Source organism: Tigriopus californicus, chromosome 2 (assembly GCF_007210705.1).
Source record: "Tigriopus californicus strain San Diego chromosome 2, Tcal_SD_v2.1, whole genome shotgun sequence".
NCBI classification, from domain to species: domain Eukaryota; kingdom Metazoa; phylum Arthropoda; class Copepoda; order Harpacticoida; family Harpacticidae; genus Tigriopus; species Tigriopus californicus.
Genome location: NC_081441.1, coordinates 7,710,096 through 7,734,792, shown reverse-complemented (window position 1 = coordinate 7,734,792; position 24,697 = coordinate 7,710,096). Strand labels below are relative to the sequence as shown.

Below are 24,697 nucleotides of genomic sequence, written 5' to 3'. Positions count from 1 at the left end.
ACGATGGATTCCCGTAAGGCCTCATCGTGACATAATCAATACATCAGGACCTGGAGAAGTGACTATTTAATATTGGAGAGGCACGTTCAGCAGCGCTGCACTCTTTGGATGGAGCGTATTTGGTGACTGAATGAGACATTAGGATGGCACTTTTGGCCTTGAATGAATACGAATATGACGGATGATAAGAAAGACCATATAAGTGGCCTGGTGGTACCATAAAGATGACGTTATGCGATGTCGTTTCACAGATTTTGTTGTATTTTCATAGAATATTTCGTAAGCTTGCGTAACTTATCGATATCATATTAAGAAAGGGCATGTCGCGAGCCCGGAGCATGAAAAATAACCATTTTTTTGTTTTGGTTCGACCGACGGTGTTGACTTGGGTGGGTGCTCATTTCTGGGGTTTCAAAGGGGTGCACAGGTTTAGAAAATGGGTCCGATGAAGACAACTAAAGCATATCAAATGATGTCATTATTATCATATCATGGCGTAGAGAATGTATTAGGGCGATTTGCAATAGTGTTCACACACGTGACAAGGGCAGTGTCCACGAACAGCGCTTTAGGAGGCCCAAGCCGCCAGTTCGGCCAACTCGTCGTCCTCCTTGGACTTGACCTTAGGCTTGGCGAGGACGGCGGGCTCAGCCGCCGGCACTTCGGGCAATTTCTCCGTGTTGGGTCCGGATACCTTGAGGAGCTCTCGGTCGAGGTCTTCCTGTTCTTGTTCTTCCAGTTCGCTTTCCAGTTCGTTGAGCTCAGCCTCGAGCTCGTCCTCGTCGAAGTCGTGCCCGAAAGCCACGGGATTGGAGATGGCATCCGAGATCTCGCGCGCCACATCTTGCTGCTCGGCGATATCATCCATCATGTCATGGACCTGGTCCACATCCATATCGGCGTGGGCTTTCTTTAAGGCCTTGGCGGCCGAGCCCATCGTGGTGAGGACGGCTGTGTTGGTGTTGGCCCCTTCCAGAGCCTCTCGCTGGGATTCGATGGTGGTGAGGGTGCCGTCGATTTGTTGGAGCTGACGCTCGTAGCGCTTCTTCTTCTTGAGGGCCTGCAAGGCCAGCCGCTTGTTGGTCTTGGCGTGTTTGCGGGCCATGGCCTGCTCGGCCTCGACCTTGGACTCCAGGTACTTCTGCTTCTTCTCGAGCATCTCCTCGGTCTCACGCAGACTTTGGATGGCTTCCCCGGTGGTGGGCGGCTTCTCACCCTTCTTCCCGGAGAAGAGCTTCAAGAACGACATGACTATGGGACTGATTCAAGACACACCAACACAAGGTCGAGGGTAGAGGATCCTATCCTCCAAAGTCGGATGATCGGATAGATCGATGGATGGGACGGTTCGAGGCAAGCCGTGGAACAGACTTCGAGATGACTAATAATACGTCGGAAGATTAGGAGGGTCGTGACTAACCGTGCACGTCTCTCGTTCGTTCAGTGATCTAGGCAGCTAAGCTGTGATTCACCCACAGGCTCACGCAGATCTCTGCCTTCTCCTCCTCCTGCTTGCTTGCACCCAGACAAACAGTGGCTCAGTCACGTCACTCAGCCTTCAGCATACGTACGTCACAACAGGAATGAGAGAGATAAAACGATAAAAACCGACACGCGCAACCTCGAATGGATGCGGCTTTTGAAATGTTAACCGTGACCCGTACGTGCCTCCGAAAGGTTGATGCGGTTATTTTTGCTACTGGACAGGGGTGGATATATTGGCCAGGCGAGAAAGAGTCTACGTTTTTGTGTCACTATTTTTTGTACGTCTCGCGCTGGACAAAGAAGGAGAACCACCCTTGAGACTTGGGTGAAAAAACTGATTCAGAAATCAGATTCCGACAAAGAAAATCCCTCTTCCCCCAGGCTTGCCGGATCAATAACAAACAGTCTTTCTCATCACTCATCGACGAGATGAAGATCAAGGTCCAACGACATGGGCAAAAAATAATGGCTCAATACTCGTTTGGTTGTTCAGATCTAACGAATCAGTCATATTCATAACTCGGAAATGGTCGGTTGCAAGTACTTCGGTTGAGCGTATTAACATGTTATACGCTATATCACTCGGCTACATACAGGAATGGCGAAGCACCGCTCAGTCTCCGCTCCTATGCATTCCCTATCGTAAATGATCATTTTTGTTTCTGCTCCTCGACGGGCTCAGCACTGGATGCGTCGGTTCGCTCAAAGTACTTCGGGTCCACGGGACGAACCATGAAATGCAGGGCCGCGGCCACGCTCACCAAGCCCGCCATGGTGTACATGGTGTTGTTGTAAATGAAGGGCGAAGGATCCACGGTGCCTTGAGGCATTATGGTCATGAGCTTAGAAATGGTCAAAGACTTGGCCTCGATCAGCGTTTGAGCTTGTCCCAGGTCTGCGCCAAAGAGGCTCTCGAATTTAGCAGGATCCACCTTGGACAACAAATCTAAGGCATAAGAGGATGGAGCTAAACTTTGAACACCAATAACCACAGAGCATTTAAAATGCACTGAGGACAGGCACGCACCTTGAAGCGCCGATTTCTCGGCCAATTTACGCAAATTCAGCAATAACATGGGTCCGGCAATAGTCGACATGGTGGCGGAGACCAAAAACCGACCATGAATGGCTTGAACGTATTTAGGCCCGTATAAGTCGGCTTCATAAGCGGGAAGCACGGCAAACACTCCACCCATGATGGAGATGGCAGCCACTGTTGAGGCGCAGAACATGCCCAATTACACGGGAGCCAAGGGTCCATCGGGGTTACTCACAACCTGAGTGATCGTGTAAGGCAGGGAAGCAAAAATAGGCACCGCCCCCAAAGTGAACACATTGAACGTGGCTCGGCGACCAATCTTGTCTGACACGGCGGCCCAACCCAAACGGCCAGCAAGGTTTCCACCCGCCATAGCCTAGAACAAAACTAGATAATGACTCGAACTCACCATCCCCTTCAGCTATTTTATCAACAATCACCATGAGATAGCTCGAAGCGAAGGCAGCCGTGACCAAACCCGGCATTGAGCTCGTGAACACCTCTCCGATCATGGGTTTGGCCACTGACATTAACCCCATGCCGCCCGTGGCCAACAAGGTCGAGGTGGTAAAAAGTAACCAGAATTGGGGTGTTTTCATGACCGTGCTGGTATTGACGTTCAAGCCGGAGGTTCCGGTGACCGGAGGCGGTGTCCAACCACTGGGGAGGTACGCAGTGCTGGGCTTTTTGAGAAGGAATGCGGACGAAATAATGGCCCCGGTGTACATGGCTCCGATTGTGGCCAAACTCATGGCCACACCCGTGTTACCCGAATCCACCAGTTAGAAGCCCTCCATCATGTCGGAGTAAGGCAGTTTAGCTAAGTCGGCCTGAGTGGCGTACACCACTTCTTTGAGGGAATCACCAACCCGGGTGAAGATCTTGCCCCCCTCTGTGATGGTCTCGAGTGAGCTGCCCAAATATTCGGGTATTTGAGAGTAAGTTCGTGTCAGGAAGTTCATCATAGGGGAGAAGAAAAGCGCGCCCGAACCGAAGCCCGCTATCACGATACCTGAGGCGAGGCCTTTCTTGTCCGGAAACCATTCCAACAAAGCCTGAATGGGTGGGGTGTACGAACAGCCATAGCCAAAGCCACATAGCACTACGGATGAATACAACGGGCCATCAATGATTGATCGAGTAATTCTACAGCAGAGTTCAGGATCCTCGTCTTACAATTGCCCGCATAGAGCACCGCTAGGTTGTGGTTGGCCACACCCGCTGCGGATAAGGCAAAACCCAAGCCGAAGAGCGTACCACCCGTGGTCAAAGCCATCCGCGTACCCACTTTCATGGTCCAAGGGCCCATTATGGCGGCTGAGAGACCGCCCGCCGCGATCTAAAATGAAACGCATTGTGCTACTGAATTTTGCATGAATTGACTATGAGCGTCTTTCCCGTCAAAACCTATGCATACTTTTTCCAAATAAATTGTTCATTGAAAGACGCTCTAAAGAATATATACTTTTAAAACCTCGTTTGTTTCCAAGTTATATTTTCAAAAGCTTATATTAGCTGACAGATAATAAGTCCAAGTGTTAAAGCGGCTCGCTTCATATCATTGCAAGCTAACCTTGACCTTTCTTCACGTGTTCCTTGAGTCAGGATTTGGACCAAAATTAGGCCAAGTTTCTCGCTTTGGTCAGATCTTTGGATTATTTGAAATGATAGTTTTGAATTGAAAGAATGGTTTTGGAGATTCTGCTTGAGTTTGAAGTCCATATCTCTAGAAGCCCGTGGGCATATCAAAGCAAATACGTTTTGGCTAATTACTCACCATGACGGACATGGGATAGGTGCAATAATCCAAAGCCCAATCGGCCGAGGAGGACACCACCCAGCCGTGCTCCTTGGACAATGCGGCCGAGATAGCCGACCAGCCGTAAGGCGCGCCCAAGCAAATATGTGTGGCGAAAGCGGGCAGGAACATGGCCCAGCGGTTGATCTTATGCGGCGTGTCCGTTAAGGCCGCCTGCGGGCCCAAGAATTTATTCAAAAATCCCCCTTGAGACGGCTGGGAACTCTCGGGGGAGTGCCATGTCTGAGTGACGCTCAACGAACGCACGCTGAGCCCACCGGGGCAACATGTCCGATGGGCGGGTAAGGACTTCAAAGTCCGGGCCCCATCCCGAAGGCCACTGGACCACCACACGGGCGCCATGAAGGCCACGCAACTGACTGTGGCGGCGGAAACAAGAAACAAATATATTAAAAGGCGAGTGTCGCAATCAGGAGAAACCAGGGGTGCGATTTGATCTAAACCATAGGGGCAGAAGAGGCCATGGCCTCAGGTCCAAGACACGATCGAGACCTCAACCAACACAGGACGAGACACTGACGTGATGTACACGCTCGCTCGACCACTGCCTGATTGCCCTCTCTGCTAAGTCCTGCCATGCTCATCCTGCATGCAGTTAGTTTGCGTGAGTGGGCCAGGACAAAATATATCCACGTACTAAAAGATCTGAAGTGAGGAAGACATACACATAAGTTGCTACGAATGAATAAATGGATAAATAGCATGAGAAGTGATTGAATATTGAATATCCAATCGCGATGGGCATTTTGCCTCTTGAGTCTACGTAAATGTTCAAGATATGCCAATTTTTGAAGGACGGCTGAACAAAGAGAGAGAACGCTGGAGGTACTTGTCCTGCCGGTGTGCCAAAAGCAAACCTGGCTCAACTTGTGTATTCAATAAGGTTGAAAAAGGATTTTCTTTCGAGCTGCGTAAAAATTTCAGCGAGTCGTTTGACATCCAAGCCGATCAAGCGTCTGGTCCAATGCTCCGAATAATATCACTAAATCTCTTAAATACTTCATCGCTGATGATCGCAATTCACCCTACTCAGACGAGAGAAATAAACATACGCGTAGTGGGGGCGTACTTTACTTACTTTTTTTCCCACTCAAATGGAGTATCCGAGTTCGAAAGTCAATCCTCCCCAAATATGAATCAGGCTTGCATTTTTTTTGTGAATTTTTACCAGAAAAACAGGAAAAAGTGAAAGAAAAGCCAATAAAAAGGATACCTCATACATGCCAATACGTCGTTTTAACATTTGACGTGACTGGATTAGGCCTGATCACGATCGGGCATTTTGAAACAATGTAGTCTTAGTTGTGATGGTCCATAAACTCGTCCGTCCTCAAAGTCAAACGTGTTAGTTCTGGGGCATATTGTGACTCTCTCATGATTACGGGCACTACCCAAACAAGGGGTTCTGTCATCCATCCAATCTGCGCTAGAAAGACTGGTTGGCACTACTGGATGCGGAGCGCCGCCCGTAATCTCTCTCGTTGATCCGAAAACCAAAGTGAAGGTTATGGTGGTGAGTTTCGATTGGACGTTGATCAAGCCCAAGCTTTTCATGTATGATTCCACAATGACGGGGATGCAATGATTAATCCCGCCCTTTTTCGATAACCGCTAACCGAACCATGGATGGATGGCCCTAATCGTGCTAAGACACGATCAAAACTAGTCGAGTTGTCGAGTGCGTGGAAGACCACAAAAAAAAGTAGTCCACGCATCGTAATCCCGTCGCTATGCGTATGACGTTTCTTAGCGACTCCAATCCAATCTCAAAGAACAAGTAGCCTCACTTGAGAGCTAGGAGACCTCGATGGCCAACAAATATTTCCATTTTTTCAGTTTCCTGTCCGGGTTAGCCACGGGTGTGGAGCGTAACTTTTTGATATTTTCAACCGTGTCCACCCGCTCACCAGGCAATCGTCATATGGACAATGGGAGCACGGATGGACTGAGCAATGAAGAGTCGGTGAGAACAAGTCCGTGACCAATTCTGCCTGGGTTTGGCGGGGGTATCCGGGACATGACGATCCGCTCAAATCGTCATTGGGCCTCCGCCATCTTCAAAAACTCCAACGGCAGGGGACGAACGGGACGAACACTGAAAAGCCATGAAATAGAGCTCTCCCAGCACGCATTCTCAGGATAGCCAATTTGGCCATTTAACCCGGAGAAGCATGTATGTGACTCAGATTAAAATTCATTCATGGGAAATAACTTGAAAAAAGGTGAACCTAAATTCTTCAAGGCGTCTTGGTTTTTAAATGCACCACCATAATATCGGTCCATTTTTACAATGATGTATCTCGTGCTATATATCATGGCCAGAAATTACAATGACTTACAGGGTGCACCATTTAATATTGGGCAAGACTTAGACCTCAGCCACTGTTTTAGATATGAAAGATCTAAATAATATGTACTCCAGAAGAAGGTAATACATGTACATTTGATGCTAAAACTCGGCAAGTATTTTGAAAATTGCTAAATATTTCAAAAATACTTAAAATATTACATCAAATACTGTCAAAGATTATCAATTTTGACACGTTTTTGAGGACAGTTTCAAATGACAGCAAAGAAATAAACCCAAAGCCAACAAATGTTCAAAATTGTGCAAAAACCCAAAATTGAATTTGCAATGTATCCTAATTAATGATGCTTTAACTTTGTCCTGATTTGAGACCCCGACCCAAAATATATTTGTTTTGACTTTTTGAAAATGCCTTCTGCCTTCAAAATTTCAAATTTCATACAGGCCTGAGGGACATTATCCCAATAAGATTGTTCCTCTTGAAGTGAAGGAGTTCAAATTTGGAAAAGAAATTGTTTTCTGACCATGCATATCCATAGGCATGGCCAAGAGTGGGAGTATTGCAGTGCTAACTAACATGCATTGATTGTACATGATTGTAAGAAGGTTGGATTTAACTTGGATTCAAGAATCTTTGGATTAGATCTCACCCTGGTTTTGGTTCAAAGCTTGAGACTTCTGAATCCCCCTTCCTATCACTAATACTTAGCAAATAAACATTGTCAATGCTCATAAGCATAAGACATTGGCAGGAAAGCATTAAATCTAGGAGTGTTTGAAACAACAATAAAAACAATAATTTAGCAAAGTATAGTTGTGATGAGGCAAAAAGCGTGAAATATTGGTCATCTAAAATTTTGGGAATGGTAATTGTAATGGGTAAAGCCAATTCATTTTTTGCCAAGTAATGGTCGCGTAGCAAATTACTTTTTTGGCAAAAGTAATTGCAACTGTAATCCATTCTTTTATTTAGGAAATGGTTCAAATCAATCATTTGTTTGCAACAGTTTTAAGTGGTGCACCCTATAATCTGGTGCTTAAGGACAAATTACAATAGCAATGGCAATTCCATACCAAAAATCAACATCCAATGAAGAAGCTCTGAGCATATCACTCAAAATGACATTCATTTGCAACCACCACAAACAACTCCATACTACTAGCAATTCCATCAGTGGCCATAATAGGACAACAAGTTACATTATTTCCACTTGATGTTGGTGCTGGGGCAAGTCCAGACTTGAGTCTGATTACACGTGAGTCTTTTACTTGATCTTGGAGTAATTGGCTGGACTTGAGTTTTTTTGGAAAGGACTTAAATGTGCACTTATTACAGAATTCAAGGATTTTTTTTTTCTTGAAAAGACAAGTCTTTTGCTTGACCTGACTCTAGTGAAATACTTGAGTCCTTTGCTAGACCTGGCAAGTCCAACCAAAAGTCAAAAAAATGGAGGACTTACCCCAGCACTACTTGCCATACTTTTCTCACTGAGGAGTTCAGTGAATTTTGCTCCTGTCTGATTAGTGGTGGAAAACATTGTTTGTAAAGGATTTTTGACCTTGACCCTGCCCAGGTTCAAATACTTAGAGGTGAAATTCTGCTATTGACTTTTCATTGCAATTGCTATTATTTCTGACCACACTGTACGCCCCCTCCTCCTACACATCCACTGATCATGGCCAGCTTGGCCCCAAAGACAGATGAATTTAGGCCTGCTTATTCAAGGAAATATCTGCCAGCCTGGACCAACCCGGAGTCAGGGATACGAGCGTGCGAGAGCTGGCGAGAGCGGGCGAGAGCGCGCTTGGAAGGCATCGCCGGAGCGGGACTACCTTGTCAGACGCTCTGTGTCGCTGTACTAAAGAACCTCTAGTCCGTACGTATTATTACTTACACACATCCACACATACAAACATCGAGCAGTACACACAATACACATTCTTCCTCTTCAGCCCTACAACAACCACCGGAAAGCCATAAAGGGACCCTAGATAAACCCTTATTTCCTGGGTTCTACCCGTAGTGACAACGGCCCACAGCCTAGCTAGCTCCGGTCTCGAGTGTGACGGGTTGGGTGGCCGTTCGTCCACCTTCGATCACGGCTGTATCCATCGTGTTCCGGACTTGTGGAATCAATCGGTTGATCGGTTGGCTGGGACTTGCTTGATCCATGCGCTTTTGCGTCTTTGTTGTCAAGTCCGGCTGCTGCTCACTGCCATCCTCCTCGTCGTCGTCATCCTCGTCGTCAGCTATCCATCCTTCGTTCCTGTCGAACTCTCAAACTCGCGTGGTGAGCTCGGTCGGTCGTTCGTTGTTTGTCCCTGGATAGAGCCGTCCGTCGGTCCGGGACCAGCACAGGCGTCTGGCCCAGCTCGTTTCCCCCTCCACCAGACCAGCACCCACTTCAGCCCCATCGCTGCTAGCACCAGCTACAGGAACATCACCATCGCCATCACCATCTCCACCAACAGCAACCACAACAACAACTACTACTACTAGGGGCATCACACAGAAGCGAGTGTTGCGCGAGAGAACGGAATAGGAAAACGAACGTACAAACGAAGGAAGGACTGACCCACCGACCGACTGACTGAGAAAGTGACTAAATAAGTCGTCTAAATTGATGTACGTACGTTAAAAAGGTACGTACGTTGGCCATCGGGTTCATGGTGCGGTCGTCTTCCTGTCTGCCATCCTGCTTGCCATCCATCTTTCCTTCGCCCTTCCTTCGTTGCCCTGACCCCTTTTTTTCGTCCCACCTGACCCCAGCCATCGGCCATTCATGTCCCACCGGACTGTTGACCGCTCTTAGTTCGACCCACGACTAGACGACTAGGTCTTCGCTCACCGACTGGGCATTGCCACACACGCCAAGCCTTGATCCGGACTGTGGTGTCCTCTTGCAGGTTGCCCATGCGCTCCCCGGCTCCCGACCCGGACACCCGTAATGAGGTTGTTGCCCCTCTACCCGCCCATCTGTACTCGTGCCGTCACCTGTTCCCGGCAGATTTGACGTCGCCCCGTCCGAGTGAATCCACGCGTGTTTGGCAAGGCGTATCGGCCTTAACCGTGTCGTCGGTGGGCGTGCTGTCTCGTCTCTTCCTTCGCTGTACGTATCCCCTGAGCTCCTAATGGGTCATTTCTGTTCCACCCTGTGTTACCTAGTGATTCACACGCGTTGGACACTCATTAGGAGCAGGTCGTGCTGATTTTGACCTAAAGATTGATTGATGATAATGATGATGATGATGATGATGATGATGATGATGATGCTACTAGCATGGTATTAGTTGATGGCTAGTTTCCCAGCGGAAGATTCGTGACGATCTCGACGTCGTCGCTCCGACCTGTTTGTGTGCGTATGTCTTTGTTGGAGAGACAAAACTTAATCCAAGACGCGGGGATCTGATACAAGAAGTGTCCAACATCCCAGTCCAGTGCATTGAAAGTGGTCAAGCGGCTTTTCCGCTCCTCGGTCTCCTTGTGTGAGAGTGGCGAGAAATTCAAAACCGACCGACCCTCACCAGCCAGCATCGTCATGTCATCTCCTCCCGCACAGTGACACTTTGGGGGTGATCGTTTGATTTGTTTGATTTATCTACGAGCACTTGGAGCAACGAACTCACCCAGAGCGAGTGGCCCCGATTATCATTCCGTGTGGCCCGCACTCCCTCATTTCTGCCCACAACACAACCTGTTTCGCCCGCCTTCATATCATCATGTCGTCTTCGTCCGTCTCCCCCGCAGTCAACAGAAAGGGGTCATCGCCGAGTGGCCACTCGAAACCCTCTTCTTCGTCCCCTTCTAACATGGGTACCAATCAGGGATCAGGAGGGCACAAAGACAAGGAGGACTTGTCCCCGGCCTTGGGATCATCTCCGGGAAGTGCGGCCGCTGGACCTTCGGGGACTCATAACTCGCACAGCCAAGATTCGGACCTGTTTTCCTTCCTTAGTGCAATGCACTTGAGCAACGGCGGCGCGAGTGGCATGATGGGAGTCCCCTCCGTGTCTATTCTGGCCAATCGCAAGCGAAAGTTCTTGGAGCAAGGTGGTGCTTTGGGTGGGGGCAAACATAACGTCAATATGCGACCTCCATACTTGCGACGCGGTTCCAATGATGATGATGAGAACGAGTTCGCTCTCCATACCCCACAATGCAGTCAATCGGGATATGCCGATGAAGAGGATCATCACCATCATCAGTTCAGTGAAGGGGGTCACTTAGGGGCCTCCGGGCACCATTCCACCCATCATCGGAAAATCCCGCTCTCGCCCAGCAACGCTCAAATCATTTCAGACATTGACGATAATTTGGCCACCAATTTCGAAGACAGTCTTTCAGGCCTGGGCGTGGACATATCCAGTGCAAATTACTCCATGAGTGAGGCTCTACTGGCATTGCCCAATCTCAGCATCAGTAGCAGCCATATCTTCAAGGGTGATCATCACGGCGATCATAGTCCACCAGGACGTTTCAAAGAAGAGCCGGGCTCAGGGTCCAACAGCCGAGCCCCTCAAAATTTTGGCGCTTTGGACTTGTCCAACGACGAAGCTCATTTGCCGGATAGTCCAGATGACAGTGAGATCGTCGTGAATGGACCCAAAACCTTCACGGGTTCAGTCTCACGCGACGGATCCCGAGATGGCACTCCTCACGGTGTCTTGAAAACTGAAGGTGTTGTTGACAAGAACATCAGTGCTTTTGGCAAGTTCGCCGCTCAAAACTGCACTGTCTTGGCAGGTGGTGGGTCCAACTCAAGTTCCGGATCCAATCTCAGTAGTTCGAATCCAAATCTTGCAGCTTCAAGTTTGCTATCGCAAAGACTGCCCAGCGCGACCAAGAGCTCCCTGGAGCGACGAAACAGCACCTCGGGTCGAAGTCAGAAGGTCATTTTGCCACTGCAAACCACCAAGTTCACAGGGACGATTCCCAATCCGGCCATGGCAGCCTCCAATGGGGTGGTCACCTCAGTGTCCTCGTCCAACATCCACGTTACCAAGATTGAAAAATTCGAGAACCTGAACGACACCATGGCCCAAGGAGAAGATTTGAATCGATTTCAGTACATTCTAGCGGCGTCCACGTCCCTTGCCACTAAACTCAACGAGCCGTCCATCACCTATCTGAACCAGGGTCAAGCCTACGAATTGAGGCTGAAGAAACTGGGGGATTTATCCGCATTCAGACGCAAGAACCTCAAATGTGTGATGCGTATTTGCTTCCACGAACGTCGACTCCAGTACATGGAGGCCGAACAGATCTTGGAATGGAAGAACTCTCATCCCGGGGAGCGCATCCTCGAGATCGATTTACCGTTGAGCTTTGGAGCCATCGAACCCGAGCAGGAGTCCATGCAACTCAATGCGGTTAGCTTCAAATGGGATCCGACTCGCGAGACCGGGATCTTTATCAAAGTGAATTGCATCAGCACCGAGTTCACCCCCAAAAAGCACGGTGGAGAGAAGGGCGTGCCGTTCCGACTGCAAGTGGAGACGTTTGACCCGGAAGGCGACGTCCGACTCCACGCTGCTGGCTGCATCCTCCAAGTGTTCAAACTGAAAGGGGCGGACCGTAAGCACAAACAGGATCGAGATAAAATCAATAAGCGCCCACAAACTGAGCAAGAGAAATTTGCACCCTCGTATGACTGCACCGTGCTCAACGAGCTGAGTGTGGAGAATATCTACGTCCCTCCGTCCTCGGCCTCTCGATCCGCTTCTCCCACTGGCACTGTCAATATGAAAGAAGGCTCTGGCCCGCCTTCCAACTCCATATTGGCCGGCGAACCGTCCCCTTCAGAAATGACCGAGACGCAAGCCGAATGCTTGGAAGGGGCTTCCACGTCAGTGGATAAAACCTCTCATTGCAAGAACGCGCTCTCCGTGCACGCCTCTTGTGAGGGCGTAATGCAATGGCTCAGCAAGAATCGGTACAGCAATTATATCGGGAATTTCAAAAACTTCAACGGTCGAGATATGATGCGGTTAATGCGAGAAGAGCTCATGGATATTTGCGGCACCACAGAGGGCATTCGTCTCTTCAACGACTTGCACATGACTCCTGTCGCTCCTCGGACTTCACTGTATGTGGCTGAGAAAGGATCCAACGAATATCACGCCCTTTTCTTGGAGGAATTGACTGTCCGGGAAATGATGCTCCGATTTTGCAACATGATCGGTGTGGATTATAACGTGTTTGCTAAGGCCTCCCTTTTAGGTCCCCGTGGGATCTTGGTGGGCTTAACAGACTCGCTTATCGAGTACTTCAAACCAGAAACGGTAATGCATTTTACAATCCGGACCAATGATCGCGAGTGTGAGGTGATCTTTGAAAACGTCACGGGATCTTTAGACAGAATGGGCAAACGCGATCTCTATTACAACGGGTCCTCGGCATTGCCAGAGGGGGAATACGGTTTGCGTGGGTCCACCCTAATCCATTCTTCCGCCTTGAGTCAACTTCATCACCTTTCGTCGCAGTCCAGCTCGAGCAACCCTCAGCAGCACCTCTCTCATCAACAATCTGCTCCTCCGACTTCATCGGCGTCCTCGACGTCTAATTCGCACAAGTGATAGGAAATTGGATCCCGAATCAAGCGTATTTCAGTGTTGTTTGCGCCTCTATGGTGGTCTACGGTACGTTCGTTCTGGCTTCTTTCCCAAGATTTTCTCGTGAACACGGATGCAATTGCCTTCGGATGGAAGCAAGCAAATGGATTCTTTACTCTACGTACTATTTTGCCCAAAACTTATACTCCCATTACACATATTTTTGCGACGGCACCCTATTGAACTGTACTGTGTCCAATATATCCACAACTGTGAACTACAATGTGAAAGTACAATATTTCAACCAAGATATGAATCTTGTTTCATTTGTTGCGACGAAACTGGAGAAAGGAAGGGGAAAAATGACTTGAGCCTATGGTGTGAACTAAGACATCGATTGTTTGCAGATTTCAACACAGTATGGATCCACAACCGCGAAAGGCTTATTCAGGTTCTCGAGCATCGTCCCAAAGAAGTGCCCGTCATCACCGTGGCCAATCATCATTCCTGCATGGATGAACCATTGATCTGGGGTAATGCGAGGACACATTTGACAAAGACAATTTGAGTCAAGTTTTGGATTTTGACTCGATCCGAACGATCTTTATTGATTCTTCAACTGAGCTCAAGTTCCATTACCAAGGACATTTGATGGAAGAGACAAACTGGCATCTTAAGTTCAATGATTTGATTGAGCATCGCTTTCAAAGTGACTTAACAATTGGGTATCAGCAAAAATAGGCTGCTCGGGTTTGAGAAATCCTTGAAGAATTTGCCAGTTTGCGTTTGTTCATGCAATAAACGAGGGCATTGAAGAAAGTTTAAACATTAAGTAAGCATCGTTGATAACAAAAACATGCTCTAAATTAGTGATGGACTGAAAAGACTCCTAATCAAAATTCTTAAGATCTCTAAGCTTGCAGAGAAAAACTGTTATCCCGCCAGTTGAATATAGTCTTTTTGAATCCATGTTTTCGGGCATATCAGTGTTTCCATCTTAATTTGATTTCGATTGACTTTGTGCAGACTGGTTCATGGCACAAGGTTAAGTAACATTCACAAATATCCAGATTGAATACTCATTGTAAGCGATTTGGGCTTAAACTGATTGAAAGAGCGTTGTTTTTATTTCATTATTTTGCTCCTGATTGTGAACGGAACATCCTGCGATACATCAATAACAGCTCTGAACAATTGTAATGATTTCAACGGCACCAATTGTCAAGAAAACATTATATTAGTTCATCTTGGCATTCTCATCTGATGTTTGCTGATCTCGGATCAAGGGCAATTATTTGACTTGGTTTGAGGGCCGCTCAAATTTTACTAATGTGATATTAATTGTGTATTGTGCGGTCCACCCAAACATATTTGGGGAGATTTTGTAGCAAAGGCTGCGTATTTTCTCTTCTATACATGTATTTTCGATGATTGTTCTCCATTCTTCTATCCCCACGTATTGATGACTCTTGTTTTAGCTCGTCTTCCCAAGATCTTTTCATCCACATATTAAGTTCCGCATTATTCTAATCATCGAAATTATGTTCATCCTTCAAACTTGATTTACGGTTATTCCGATATCCCATGCATGTTCTTAGAAAACCTGAGCTCTTTCCAAAATACGACTGTGATAAGACGACATTTTTTGTACAAGCCATCAGAATCCTTGCTTTCTGAATCTTTTAGGTATGCTCGATTTCAAGCACCTGACCAACTCTTACTTCATGCGGTGGGCCTTGGCTGCCCATGACATTTGTTTTACCAATCGCTTTCTTAGCAATTTCTTCGCTTATGGAAAGAGCATTCCCATCGTTCGAGGAGGTGGGGTTTTCCAGGTATGGTTGTCTCTGTTCTGTTCTGTCCTTGGCCTTTGGCCCTTTTCTTTTCGTTTCGTTTCTTTCCTGACCCATATCGCTCTTAATCTCAGGAAGGCATGAATTTCTGCGTGGATCGGCTCAATGAAGGTCGATGGGTCCACTTGTATCCCGAGGGGAAAGTCAATGTCACAAAGCATATTGATCTTCGGCTCAAATGGGGCGTCGGGCGCTTGATTTCCGACTGCAACGTCCTTCCTATCGTCATCCCCATTTACCATTACGGCATGGATGAAATTTTACCCAATTCCGAGCCTTACTTCCCTCGCTGCGGGAAAAAAGTTACCATCAACGTCGGCGAGCCCGTTGAATTAGCACCAATAATTAAGGAACTCGACTCTCGAAATGCGGATCCGCAAGAGAAGCGACAAGTCATCACGGAGGTCATACAAAGCGCCGTACGAAAGTTGAGAAAAGAGACCGAGATCCTACACGCCCGAAACACATTTAAACACGACTGAATCTCAAAATCCTAGTCAAGTAACGATGAGCCAAATGTTTTGAATGGAAATTAAAAAAAGCACAAACCTATCAACGCCTTTCTGTTCTCATTCAGTCTCGACCACGATTCAATTACTTTCCTTGATGTCGAATAAATATCATCCATCAAAAGTTTCGCGGTTCCTCTTGAGTTTGAACGTGTTCATGCCGGACGGTTTGTGGTACTGAGCGTGAATGAACATTGGTAAAGTAATCGCTGCACTTGCATGTACTCCTTGGCCCAACGCGTTCTGCTCCTATCCTCTATTTGAAGAGTGGAAGGGAGGGCAGCCGCCAGGGCGGGTACATCTCACATGATTATCAGCCAGGACGGATTCTGCCGAGTCCACGTCTAGAGCATGCCTTACATGCATAAGGGAACAGAACAGAGAGCGACGCCTTTTTCCGGCATTCAGCTAACAGGAGCCACCGGAACACCATATAGCAAAGAAAAAACAACGAGTGCATCACAATCGTCTCTCCGGTAAGTGGTTTTGAGGCCTTGGGATTGAAGGGTTGATTGGTGTTGAATGCCGGTGTTGTATTGCTTGCAGAGATCATGGGTTTGACTGAAGATTTTGAGCAGGCCGCCAAGGAGGTGTCCGAGAAGATCAACAAGACGATGACTGACGACGAGCTCAAGGAGATCTATGCCTTCTACAAGCAAGGATCCGTGGGCGACATCAACACGGAGCGTCCCGGTATGTTAGACTTCAAGGGCAAGGCCAAATGGGATGCCTGGAACTCGAAAAAGGGCATGGCTCAAGACAAAGCCAAGGAGGAGTACATTGCATTTGCCAAGAAGATGATGGAGAAGCATGGAACCCGCGCCTAACTTTGACCCAAGCTTGATTGAAGAATCTAAACCTGATCATGTTACCATCCAATTGATCAATTGATATTTTTATAATAAAAGAAAAAACCGAAATAAATGCATAACATTTCGAGTCAAAGTAAGAAATTAGTGCTCTGACTGGGTTTGTGCGTAGGCAGTTTGCAATGTGTCCAATACTTCGGGCATGAAAGGCCGTTCGACCTTATCCCGAAGACAAACCATGGCCAAGTTGAACGTAGTAATGGCAGGTTTGGCCTTCCAATTGGTGACCTTTGGATCCAGAAATCTTAGTACGCCATCCATGGACGTTGGCGATGACGTGTCTTTGATCGACTCTTGGACATGAGTAATCTGTAAAGATAATTTCATTTTCTCGTGTGAAGAAGAGGCGCCATGCATAACAATCAACAAGTGATGTATTCTATGAGATAAGGCAATCGTCTGTTCAAACACCAACGGGATTATGGCGTGTTTAGTATCTATTGTTCGGAATTGTAACTTTCGTTCACTCTCCTCCTCATGTTGTTTCTCTCAGGTCTTCCTTAAATCTCTTGGTTTTTAAAGTTGAAGAAAATCAATTTGAAATTCACCAGCGCCAAGTTGCGATTGACAATGTTTGCTTTCACTAGCATGAACACACTGAGACATGCTAAAAGATTGATACTAGCCTGAAGAGGTAGAAATAGTGATATTGATTATTGGACTGTACTTACAATGTCCCTGTCTTCACGGGTTTTATCAAACGATGCCAGTCCAGTTATAACTTCCAGAATGACAACACCAAAGCTGAAGACATCGATCTTCACACTGATATCTCCCCGGATGGCTTCAGGAGCCATATACCTTGGGGTGCCTAATATGTTCACAGTTTCCGTATTATTTGTACTGGCATGACGAAGTAGACCGAAATCTGCAATCTGAAGAAAAGAGTCTCCGATTTAAGACCACACGCCCCTTTGAAGTGTTGGTTACCTTTGGTAAAAGATCCCCGTCAAGAAGGATGTTGGATGTTTTGACATCCCGATGAATCAAGGGTTTAGGTTGCTCATGTAAGAAGTGAAGCCCTTCAGAGACTCCCAATAAAATGCGATAGCGTTGATCCTGGTTCAAGGGAACAACCCCTGGCCTTTTCATCTGTAGATGATCTTCCAGATTTCCATTTTCTAAGTACGGGTAGATCAAACAGGGACTCTCCGGCTCATCGTTCGAGTAGCCCAATATCTCGATGATGAATTTGTGCTTGAGACGAGTTAGTTCGCCCACCTCAAAGTTCACCATGAGCTCATTTCGTTGTTGAGCGTCGGTCTTGTCTGAGTTGAGCTTTTTGATGGCTAAGACCTTCTGGGATCGGAAAGTGATGCCTTTGTAAACCACGGCAAATCCACCGGAGCCGATGAAGCGATCTTCAGTGCCTACTTGTCGGCCAAAATCACCAGTGATAGCTTTCAGGTAAGCAAAGGGCACGTTGGGGACAGAGATCGTATTTTCAAAAGGACCCGGCATGGTGAGCAAATCCGAATTATCAGCTTCATCGTCAATACTGGAGCTCAAATTCAGTAAATCCTCCTCGATTTGTTCGTCCCATTTTTGAAAGGTGTCCATTGGTACTGACACCACAGCTGGAGGTTTGGTGGACATTCGACCATCTTGAAAAGGACGAACAAGATCCTCTATCTCACTCTTCCCATCAGAAGTAAGCGGTCCCACTGAAGGAAGAACATAGATAAGTCTAACAAAGATTATGAATGGGCGGAAGGAAGATTCATTTATCAAAACCAAAATGTCGGTCTAAACTTCATTTCGTTACAAACCAAGTTTCCTCTTTTTACAACATGACATGATTCTTTAAGTAACGTTATCTTTTGAGGAGAGAATGGAATCGTTATCCATTAAAAATGTCCTCCAAACTCATTTCTTTCAGGTTTCAATCTTACTGAAAAAAAAAAAACTCATTCAAAAAGTTCAATCAGTAATAAATGGGACTCATACTTTTAAGGATATGTTCGGTGATGTGGGAAGCGGCTCGAATGAGATTGGCTTCCAAGAAAAGACTGAGGAGGTACCAAATCCGAGGTCGGTTCCGACCCATCGTGCCCCATTCTTCAATTAGAACCTCGAAAGCAGTCTTCCCCGATCGATGGGATTCCGAGGCTATGACCCTATCCAAGGGCAAGAAAAGTACAGTGGTGAGTAATACATATGGATCTTTGACCTAATTGCCGTCCTCAGAGGCTTACTCGACGTGATCGGCGGTAAATTTTCGGGGACTCATGGGATTCTCGGGATCTCGCCGAATGTTGGCCATGACGGATTTCCATTCAGCTTGAATCTCCAAAATCTGACCTAACATCTGCACATCCAAGGCCTTCAAATGTCGGACCTCCTGCTTCAAAAGACCCTCTCTGATGTCCCCATTGACCACGGACATGATGTTGTTCGGTCAAATCTGTCAGATTTCCTGGAACTTACTTCGGAGATGAGGTTCAAGCGTGCTCACGCTTAATGATGACACTCGGCAAAATCCTAACTTCGTACCCAATATCGGCGTAAATTCAGGAAAAAATTAGCCCCATTAATACTATTGTGCATCCATCAAGCATCCTGGAGATATTGGAATTCAATTTTTTTCCTTCCATCTTTAAACAGACCCCTCTTTCAGATTCAATTGAGCCTCTGATGCATTGCATGGTCACCTTGAATTTTGTCAACAAACACCGTCGAGCTGGGTCTATATGTGATCCACCTGTGTCAGGCCTTCCGTCTGCTTTTCTTCACCCATGCATAGAAGGAGAAAAAACCAGGTGCGCCACAGACTTGTGTACGTATCTCAGCCAGCCAGCCAAGAGCGAGTGTAGTATGGATGCTCATCACGAGAGATCAGAAACCCGTCGGAAACCCGTCGGATCGAACGCATGGGTCAACTTGATCTCGGCGATGCTACTCCGAGGGATACTTGATTGACTGGGATTCGTGGCCCGACGGCGGGAAGCAAATTTGCGAGGTTGGGAACTGGATTGGCAGACAGGCAGGTCATGGCCAGAGGCGGGGGGATATCAATCCAGTGGGTTTACATATGCATATGGGAATGGCTGAGCGAGCGTGTGGCTTGACTATGTGGTCGAACGCAGGCCTGTCTCATGTCTGTTTGTACGTGAATACTGAAGCTCGTCCATATGTATGTAGTAGGTCCATATGAATACGTAGGTGGGAACGGGGAAGGTAGGGAGGGCTAGGACGGACGGCGTACGAGTAGAGACTGCACCACCAACTCCACTCATCTACCCACCCATTTTCCATTGGACTAAGTCGACGAGATCAGCCCATTGAGCGAAGAACAGAAGTAAGTGAATTCAGATGGCTTTAATAATTCAGAGTTTAGACTAAATTTGGCCCAACGTTCCAACGGAAGAATTTGCTATTGATTTGAATTGGCGAACGGGAGTAGCGACATCCTGGCCTTGGATGGTTTTTGAGACTCTCAGAGGCCCTGATGCTTTTCAAGCGTTCGATTTCAAGGTTATGACACGATCAATCCAAGGATTGATTGACATTCTAGTCCCTGATATTTGCAGAAGCTCATGCACTGGGTCTCGTCTGACCTCTTTTGGGAACTTGCTGCTGGGAGCTGCTCCAGCCGTCCATCGGTCCGCCCACCCGTGCCCTCCTGCCTACCCCTGAATGATCCCTCGGGAGCAGGCTGCCCAGCAGGCCATGGCCCCCAAACCCGATCACGATGAGCTGAGTCAAGCTCCAGCTGATGCTGACGATCAGAATAATAACCAAAGTGCGGACAAACGGGTACGGGTTTCGGAGTCCGAGTCGCTCTTCCCGCCCGAGCTGGAAGATGACGACGATCCGGAAGTGGCGGAGCTCTCGAAATTGAGATGCACGTCCTTGCAAACGGAGGAGATCGCCAGCCGGGAAAAGGCCAAACAAGATCGAGCTCAACGCCGACAGAACCGATGCTCGGATTATCCGGGTTTGGCCTTTGGCTCGGCCATGTTCGGCTCCGATACCGTCATGAAATTCAACATCATCAAGAACGAACTCCACAACATCATGAATTCTCAGCTGAAGCGCGTCGACGGCGAAGTGTCCGCCTTCTCGCATCGGATTAAGGAGTTCGACCAGAATCTCGAGAAATCCGAGTACTACATCAAAACGGCCACTCAGGCGCTGGCCGAGGCCGTCCAATTCGAGATGGATCACCGACAAGATGAGAACGAGGGTGAAGAAGAGGAGAACGCCCTCAGCCACTTTGATGCCCAATTAAAGGTGCTGGAGGGCCAACTGGTTCAGGCCCAATTGATGGTTGCTCAGGCCGATGAAGGCTTCATTAGCCAATGCGCTTCAAGTGCCTCGAAATCCAGCAGGCCTGCTACCCTGCCGACTGAGAGGGTTGCGGTGACCTCGCCCCGAGATGCGAACCGATTTAAGCCCCCACTCAAGTTAACCAGTCGGCCTCCATTGAGGCAACCCAACCTCCCCCCTCCGATATTGGCCTCCAGCCATCCACAGAAACAGAAAGACAAAACGCCCGATCCTCCCTGTCCCGGGACTATTTTTTAACGCAACTTTCGTACGTATCAAAAAAAAAAGACGAGTCTTTCGAAAAGAAGGTTTTCAAGGATTAAATTAAGGCATGCTATTAGTCAACGAAGGCACTTCAACGTATGTGCCACTTCCGAGTTCTGGCCAAACTGGCACTGATCCGAATCAATTATTTCTGAACGAATGGAAATACCATACCATCAATATTATAAGCAAAGTAATTGTGCCGTACTTTACTCTAAAATGATCCAATCGATATACATGCAGGCAATAATATTAAACTCAGTGTGAAGAAAAAGCTAAGGATTTGTCTATTTCTCTGCTTAGGTCTCATAGTTTCGTTCTAGCAATGCAAAAGATTACATTTTGGGGGTTGGACCCAATTTCAAATCTCTCTTACCACCCAAGGGAGAGAAATAATGGTCTACTCGCTCAGTTGTGACCTCGGATATTGACTTGGGTTGCCATTGAGGGGCGTTGTCTTTGTCGACGAGAAGTGCCCGAACTCCCTCATAGAAATCGTGATCCTCACAGCAGCGACAGACCAAACGATATTCCATCTCCAAAACCTCGCCCAGCGTTTTTAATTTGCCTCCGGTCCGCATTTGCCTGAACGTGACTGCCAACGAGGTGGGTGACAAACGACCCAGGGTCTTCAGTTCTTTTTGGGCCCACTCCGGGTCGCTTTGAAAGGCCTCGAGCCTCTTTACGATGTCTAATACGCCCTCTCGGGATGAAAAGCATTCGTTGATAGCATCCAGCTTGGATTCCAACGAAAACGCCGTTTGTTGGGACATAAATGCCTTTGAGTATTTCTCTAAAATCGCATTGATCTCTTGTGTGTCCTTTACGTTGAGCAGGTCCTCTTTCAGTTGTGGAAATTGGCCACTTTCACAACCATGTGTGGCTACACCCGCGTGAACACAATCGGCTCCCTTGAGACGATGGCCCATTAGAGCTAGATACATGCCCAACTCTCCTGGAAGACGTGGTAGGAAGTAGCCCCCGCCCACATCGGGAATGAGGCCGATCCCGGTTTCCGGCATAGCAAACATGGTGCGCTCTGAGGCAATGCGATATTTTCCATGTACTGACAAGCCCACCCCGCCTCCCATTGTGATGCCGTCGATGAGGGCGATGTAGGGGATTTTGAAGGAGCCAATAAGGTTGTTGAGAACGTATTCTTCCTTGAAGAAGGCCGTTTGATCCTCGGAACCTCTAATGCTGGTGATGGCTCGGATGTCGCCACCCGCGCAAAATGCCTTTTCTCCGGATCCCTCAATGATGACCATTTTCAATTGGTCTTGCCACTGCTTCAGCTGAGGGTAGATAAGCCGGATCATGGGAAAAGTCAGGGCATTGAGGACTTTCGGTCGATTCAAGGTGATGATCCCGGCATCTTTGACGACTTTGAAGGTGACCTCCGGCGACGAAGACATGGCTCTAAAAGAAGGTTGAAGAACTCTTGAGACGCATGGGCTCACCAATCTTGGGACAGGATAGAATAACATGCTGCAACAAGATGTATCAAATTGTTGATTATACTTGATGTACAATGAGCATCTGTGTATACTTGTGTATGTGTATAGGTATGCAAGTGCATCCACGCTTTCTGTGTATTTCGGAAAAAATATATAAATCTGACAAACCTTCATTCATAAAATAGCAAGTCAAGTACAGTTATTTACAAAGAATACAAAATTATTTCTCTTCACTCCCAGGTTCTGTTTTGCTTGGTATCATTCCGACGAGGACAGTTTTCGAATGACAAAGTACAGGAAGAACAATGAGAAGACCACTCCCAAGGACACGTATAGCATGAGTTTACGGTTGCTCTTGTTAGAGGCCATCATGTACTTGACTCGATTCATGGTGCCGCCCAGGAACCCTCCAGTGCTATCAAAATCGTCGTCCAGGCCATTCAATAACTTGTGATGATCTTTGGCTTCACTCTCCATATCAAAGGCTAATGATTTTAGATAGGAGGCCTTAGTGGACAATCGATCGTGTATCTCTCTATTCTGAGCATCCACGATATCTTCAGTGGCTCGATTGTTCCTGGAAGCCATTTTTTCCGCGCGAGATTGATTGACTGAGCGTAGAAACTGAAATTAATAGGATGGCAAGTTTAGATCCTTTTGACCTGTTGCGAATGGATTGAAGCAGTCTGATAAGTTTTTAATGGGTTTAACGCGCATATGGATTTGTAACAAAGGTTAAAAAAAAGAAATAAACGGAACAACACCACGAAAAAACAACGTAGAGGTAAATATGAAGAAACAATCGTTGGGAGGGCGATGTATAAAAACCAATGGCATTGTTTTTGTGTTTTCGTCTGATGGATTTGCGCTTCATAGCATGTCAAGGTGCCTGGAACACGAAGGCTCAATTAGGAATGAATGACCCGTGAGATCGACCATGCTTCGTCTTCACCTTCATTTCTTCTTCTTGGACTTCTCCGCCTCAATTTTCTTGCTCTCTTGGTCTTCTTCGGGGTGATCGGCATAACTGAACATGGACTTGATATCGCCACGGACAAGTGCGATGAAGGTGGGTGTGCCGAGACAAGCGGGAACCAAGTACAAAAGGGCGGGCTGAGCGTGCTTGTAAAAATGCATGATCCCAATGGTGGTGAGCAGACCGCCGATGTAGGCCAGGAAGCACGTCCAGAAATAGAAGTTCGAGCCCCGTTTCAAGCTGTTGTCATAGCGAAGCAACAGGGCTACGAAAATGCCCGGAATCACGATGTCGCCTAAGCCAAGCATGGCCATATTAGTGGCACCGAGTCCATTCTCGAGCAGATCCTGCGGGAATACCAACTTGATGGGCGCCTCGAACGACTTGGCCACAGTGACCATGACATTGGTCCCGAACACCCAGAAGATATCGTAGAAGAAGAGCCCGCCCAACAAGATGCAACCCGTCATGACATTGTTGAGATGAAGTAGCTCCACGCCATTGATGGCGAAAGCCAAGCCAAAGATATTGTTGGCGATCCAGTGTTTCTTCAAGAAATACCACACGCCCACCGCCGTGCTCAAGGCAAACACAACCATGTCGTGGGTGGTGAACTTGAAGTTGACCAGCTCCTCCAAGGCCGAGTCTTCGCCCTGAATAAAGGTCAGATGATAGGGAATGACGGGCACGAAGCCGGGAATCAATCGCTTGATGAAGGGCGAGACCATGTGGGTGAGAGCGAAGATGCCCAACACGAAGAAGTACACGGACAGCAACAGATTGATGTGGTCCTTGGAGAAAATCTGGAAGAACACATACAAGCCAAAGAGTGCGCAGGAGGCGATGATGGGGAACATGGCCGCATCGGCCGAGGTCATGCGCTCCGGCGCCTCCCCCGTCCGCTTGGACTCGGCTTTCTGCTCACTGTGCGAGCGCACCGACCGAAACGACCCGAAGAAGATGGGAATCAGGGCCATCACCACCAAACTGGTGTAAGCCACGGCCATGCCTTTCCGGTGTGGACGGAATTCGTCCAGTGGTCCCGTTCAACACGCCCTCGGTCAGATTCTCAGCCGCCACGGCCGCCTCCGGGTCGGGCGTGACCAAGGCGGGATTCTCCACATCGGCCATCACGAGTCAGTCAATCACTTCCAGCTAAATATGGAACAAACCCAAAAATCAAATTGCCATCTCAGACTTTTTGGCTCGTGTCTCGTGTCTGGAGCCTTCTTGGTCCGGGCAAACCCCAATTTCAGAGCAAAGTAATTATGGATCCATATGGAGCAGTAAAACACGT

At 47.6% G+C, this 24,697-nt stretch overlaps 10 protein-coding genes across 10 annotated transcripts; 4 read left to right on the top strand and 6 right to left on the bottom strand.

Moving 5' to 3' along the window:
- Window positions 1-238: 238 nt before the first annotated feature.
- On the bottom strand, window positions 239-1,478 carry LOC131877255 (charged multivesicular body protein 4b-like). The gene has a single exon (XM_059222878.1). The coding sequence runs from the start codon at window positions 1,247-1,249 to the stop codon at window positions 569-571; it is 681 nt and encodes a 226-aa protein (XP_059078861.1). The 5' UTR covers window positions 1,250-1,478; the 3' UTR covers window positions 239-568.
- A 487-nt stretch (window positions 1,479-1,965) lies between these two features.
- On the bottom strand, window positions 1,966-4,923 carry LOC131877254 (L-lactate transporter-like). The gene is made up of 5 exons (XM_059222877.1): window positions 4,302-4,923; window positions 3,701-3,863; window positions 2,965-3,626; window positions 2,513-2,900; window positions 1,966-2,431 (listed from the first exon to the last, which is right to left on the bottom strand). Exons 1-3 carry the CDS (start codon window positions 4,683-4,685, stop codon window positions 3,307-3,309), a joined length of 867 nt encoding a protein of 288 aa, XP_059078860.1. The 5' UTR covers window positions 4,686-4,923; the 3' UTR covers window positions 1,966-2,431; window positions 2,513-2,900; window positions 2,965-3,306.
- Window positions 4,924-9,270: 4,347 nt separating this feature from the next.
- Window positions 9,271-15,689, top strand: LOC131877253 (tafazzin-like). Its single transcript, XM_059222876.1, has 4 exons — window positions 9,271-9,761; window positions 13,611-13,736; window positions 14,890-15,038; window positions 15,131-15,689. The coding sequence occupies exons 1-4, from the start codon at window positions 9,566-9,568 to the stop codon at window positions 15,536-15,538; spliced, it is 879 nt and encodes a 292-aa protein (XP_059078859.1). The 5' UTR covers window positions 9,271-9,565; the 3' UTR covers window positions 15,539-15,689.
- On the top strand, window positions 9,755-13,513 carry LOC131877245 (uncharacterized). Its single transcript, XM_059222863.1, has one exon. It carries the CDS (start codon window positions 10,372-10,374, stop codon window positions 13,225-13,227), a length of 2,856 nt encoding a protein of 951 aa, XP_059078846.1. The 5' UTR covers window positions 9,755-10,371; the 3' UTR covers window positions 13,228-13,513.
- A 191-nt stretch (window positions 15,690-15,880) lies between the features above and the next one.
- Window positions 15,881-16,510, top strand: LOC131877257 (acyl-CoA-binding protein-like). The gene is made up of 2 exons (XM_059222880.1): window positions 15,881-16,041; window positions 16,112-16,510. Exon 2 carries the CDS (start codon window positions 16,117-16,119, stop codon window positions 16,390-16,392), a length of 276 nt encoding a protein of 91 aa, XP_059078863.1. The 5' UTR covers window positions 15,881-16,041; window positions 16,112-16,116; the 3' UTR covers window positions 16,393-16,510.
- Window positions 16,429-18,890, bottom strand: LOC131877247 (uncharacterized). The gene is made up of 5 exons (XM_059222870.1): window positions 18,630-18,890; window positions 18,382-18,551; window positions 17,365-18,098; window positions 17,106-17,309; window positions 16,429-16,743 (listed from the first exon to the last, which is right to left on the bottom strand). Exons 1-5 carry the CDS (start codon window positions 18,818-18,820, stop codon window positions 16,519-16,521), a joined length of 1,524 nt encoding a protein of 507 aa, XP_059078853.1. The 5' UTR covers window positions 18,821-18,890; the 3' UTR covers window positions 16,429-16,518.
- A 290-nt stretch (window positions 18,891-19,180) lies between these two features.
- Window positions 19,181-21,241, top strand: LOC131877252 (uncharacterized). The gene is made up of 2 exons (XM_059222875.1): window positions 19,181-19,732; window positions 19,965-21,241. Exon 2 carries the CDS (start codon window positions 20,071-20,073, stop codon window positions 20,959-20,961), a length of 891 nt encoding a protein of 296 aa, XP_059078858.1. The 5' UTR covers window positions 19,181-19,732; window positions 19,965-20,070; the 3' UTR covers window positions 20,962-21,241.
- Window positions 21,232-22,598, bottom strand: LOC131877249 (3-hydroxyisobutyryl-CoA hydrolase, mitochondrial-like). The gene has a single exon (XM_059222871.1). It carries the CDS (start codon window positions 22,596-22,598, stop codon window positions 21,303-21,305), a length of 1,296 nt encoding a protein of 431 aa, XP_059078854.1. The 3' UTR covers window positions 21,232-21,302.
- Window positions 22,456-23,015, bottom strand: LOC131877256 (BET1-like protein). Its single transcript, XM_059222879.1, has one exon. The coding sequence runs from the start codon at window positions 23,010-23,012 to the stop codon at window positions 22,683-22,685; it is 330 nt and encodes a 109-aa protein (XP_059078862.1). The 5' UTR covers window positions 23,013-23,015; the 3' UTR covers window positions 22,456-22,682.
- Window positions 23,016-23,048: 33 nt separating this feature from the next.
- LOC131877250 (minor histocompatibility antigen H13-like) lies at window positions 23,049-24,688 on the bottom strand. Its single transcript, XM_059222872.1, is given in 3 exon segments — window positions 23,049-23,313; window positions 23,377-24,410; window positions 24,412-24,688. Coding segments are annotated over 2 exon segments (1,152 nt in total). The 5' UTR covers window positions 24,532-24,688; the 3' UTR covers window positions 23,049-23,313; window positions 23,377-23,378.
- Between the last annotated feature and the right edge of the window lie 9 nt (window positions 24,689-24,697).

Excerpts from the sequence above, each read along its gene's own strand:
- LOC131877253 (XM_059222876.1), top strand. The coding sequence starts at position 9,566 with ATGCGCTCCCCGGCTCCCGACCCGGACACCCGTAATGAGGTTGTTGCC. Across the intron at positions 13,737-14,889 it reads GGATGAACCATTGATCTGGG|GTATGCTCGATTTCAAGCAC; the intron begins GTAATGCGAGGA and ends TGAATCTTTTAG. Across the intron at positions 15,039-15,130 it reads GAGGAGGTGGGGTTTTCCAG|GAAGGCATGAATTTCTGCGT; the intron begins GTATGGTTGTCT and ends TCTTAATCTCAG.
- LOC131877256 (XM_059222879.1), bottom strand. The coding sequence starts at position 23,012 with ATGGCTTCCAGGAACAATCGAGCCACTGAAGATATCGTGGATGCTCAG.
- LOC131877252 (XM_059222875.1), top strand. The coding sequence starts at position 20,071 with ATGATCCCTCGGGAGCAGGCTGCCCAGCAGGCCATGGCCCCCAAACCC.
- LOC131877255 (XM_059222878.1), bottom strand. The coding sequence starts at position 1,249 with ATGTCGTTCTTGAAGCTCTTCTCCGGGAAGAAGGGTGAGAAGCCGCCC.
- LOC131877247 (XM_059222870.1), bottom strand. The coding sequence starts at position 18,820 with ATGTCCGTGGTCAATGGGGACATCAGAGAGGGTCTTTTGAAGCAGGAG. Across the intron at positions 18,552-18,629 it reads TTTACCGCCGATCACGTCGA|GGTCATAGCCTCGGAATCCC; the intron begins GTAAGCCTCTGA and ends GCCCTTGGATAG. Across the intron at positions 17,310-17,364 it reads ACGGGGATCTTTTACCAAAG|ATTGCAGATTTCGGTCTACT; the intron begins GTAACCAACACT and ends TCTTTTCTTCAG.
- LOC131877254 (XM_059222877.1), bottom strand. The coding sequence starts at position 4,685 with ATGGCGCCCGTGTGGTGGTCCAGTGGCCTTCGGGATGGGGCCCGGACT. Across the intron at positions 3,864-4,301 it reads CCTATCCCATGTCCGTCATG|ATCGCGGCGGGCGGTCTCTC; the intron begins GTGAGTAATTAG and ends GTTTCATTTTAG. Across the intron at positions 3,627-3,700 it reads GGTGCTCTATGCGGGCAATT|TGCTATGTGGCTTTGGCTAT; the intron begins GTAAGACGAGGA and ends ATTCATCCGTAG.
- LOC131877249 (XM_059222871.1), bottom strand. The coding sequence starts at position 22,598 with ATGAAGGTTTGTCAGATTTATATATTTTTTCCGAAATACACAGAAAGC.
- LOC131877245 (XM_059222863.1), top strand. The coding sequence starts at position 10,372 with ATGTCGTCTTCGTCCGTCTCCCCCGCAGTCAACAGAAAGGGGTCATCG.
- LOC131877257 (XM_059222880.1), top strand. The coding sequence starts at position 16,117 with ATGGGTTTGACTGAAGATTTTGAGCAGGCCGCCAAGGAGGTGTCCGAG.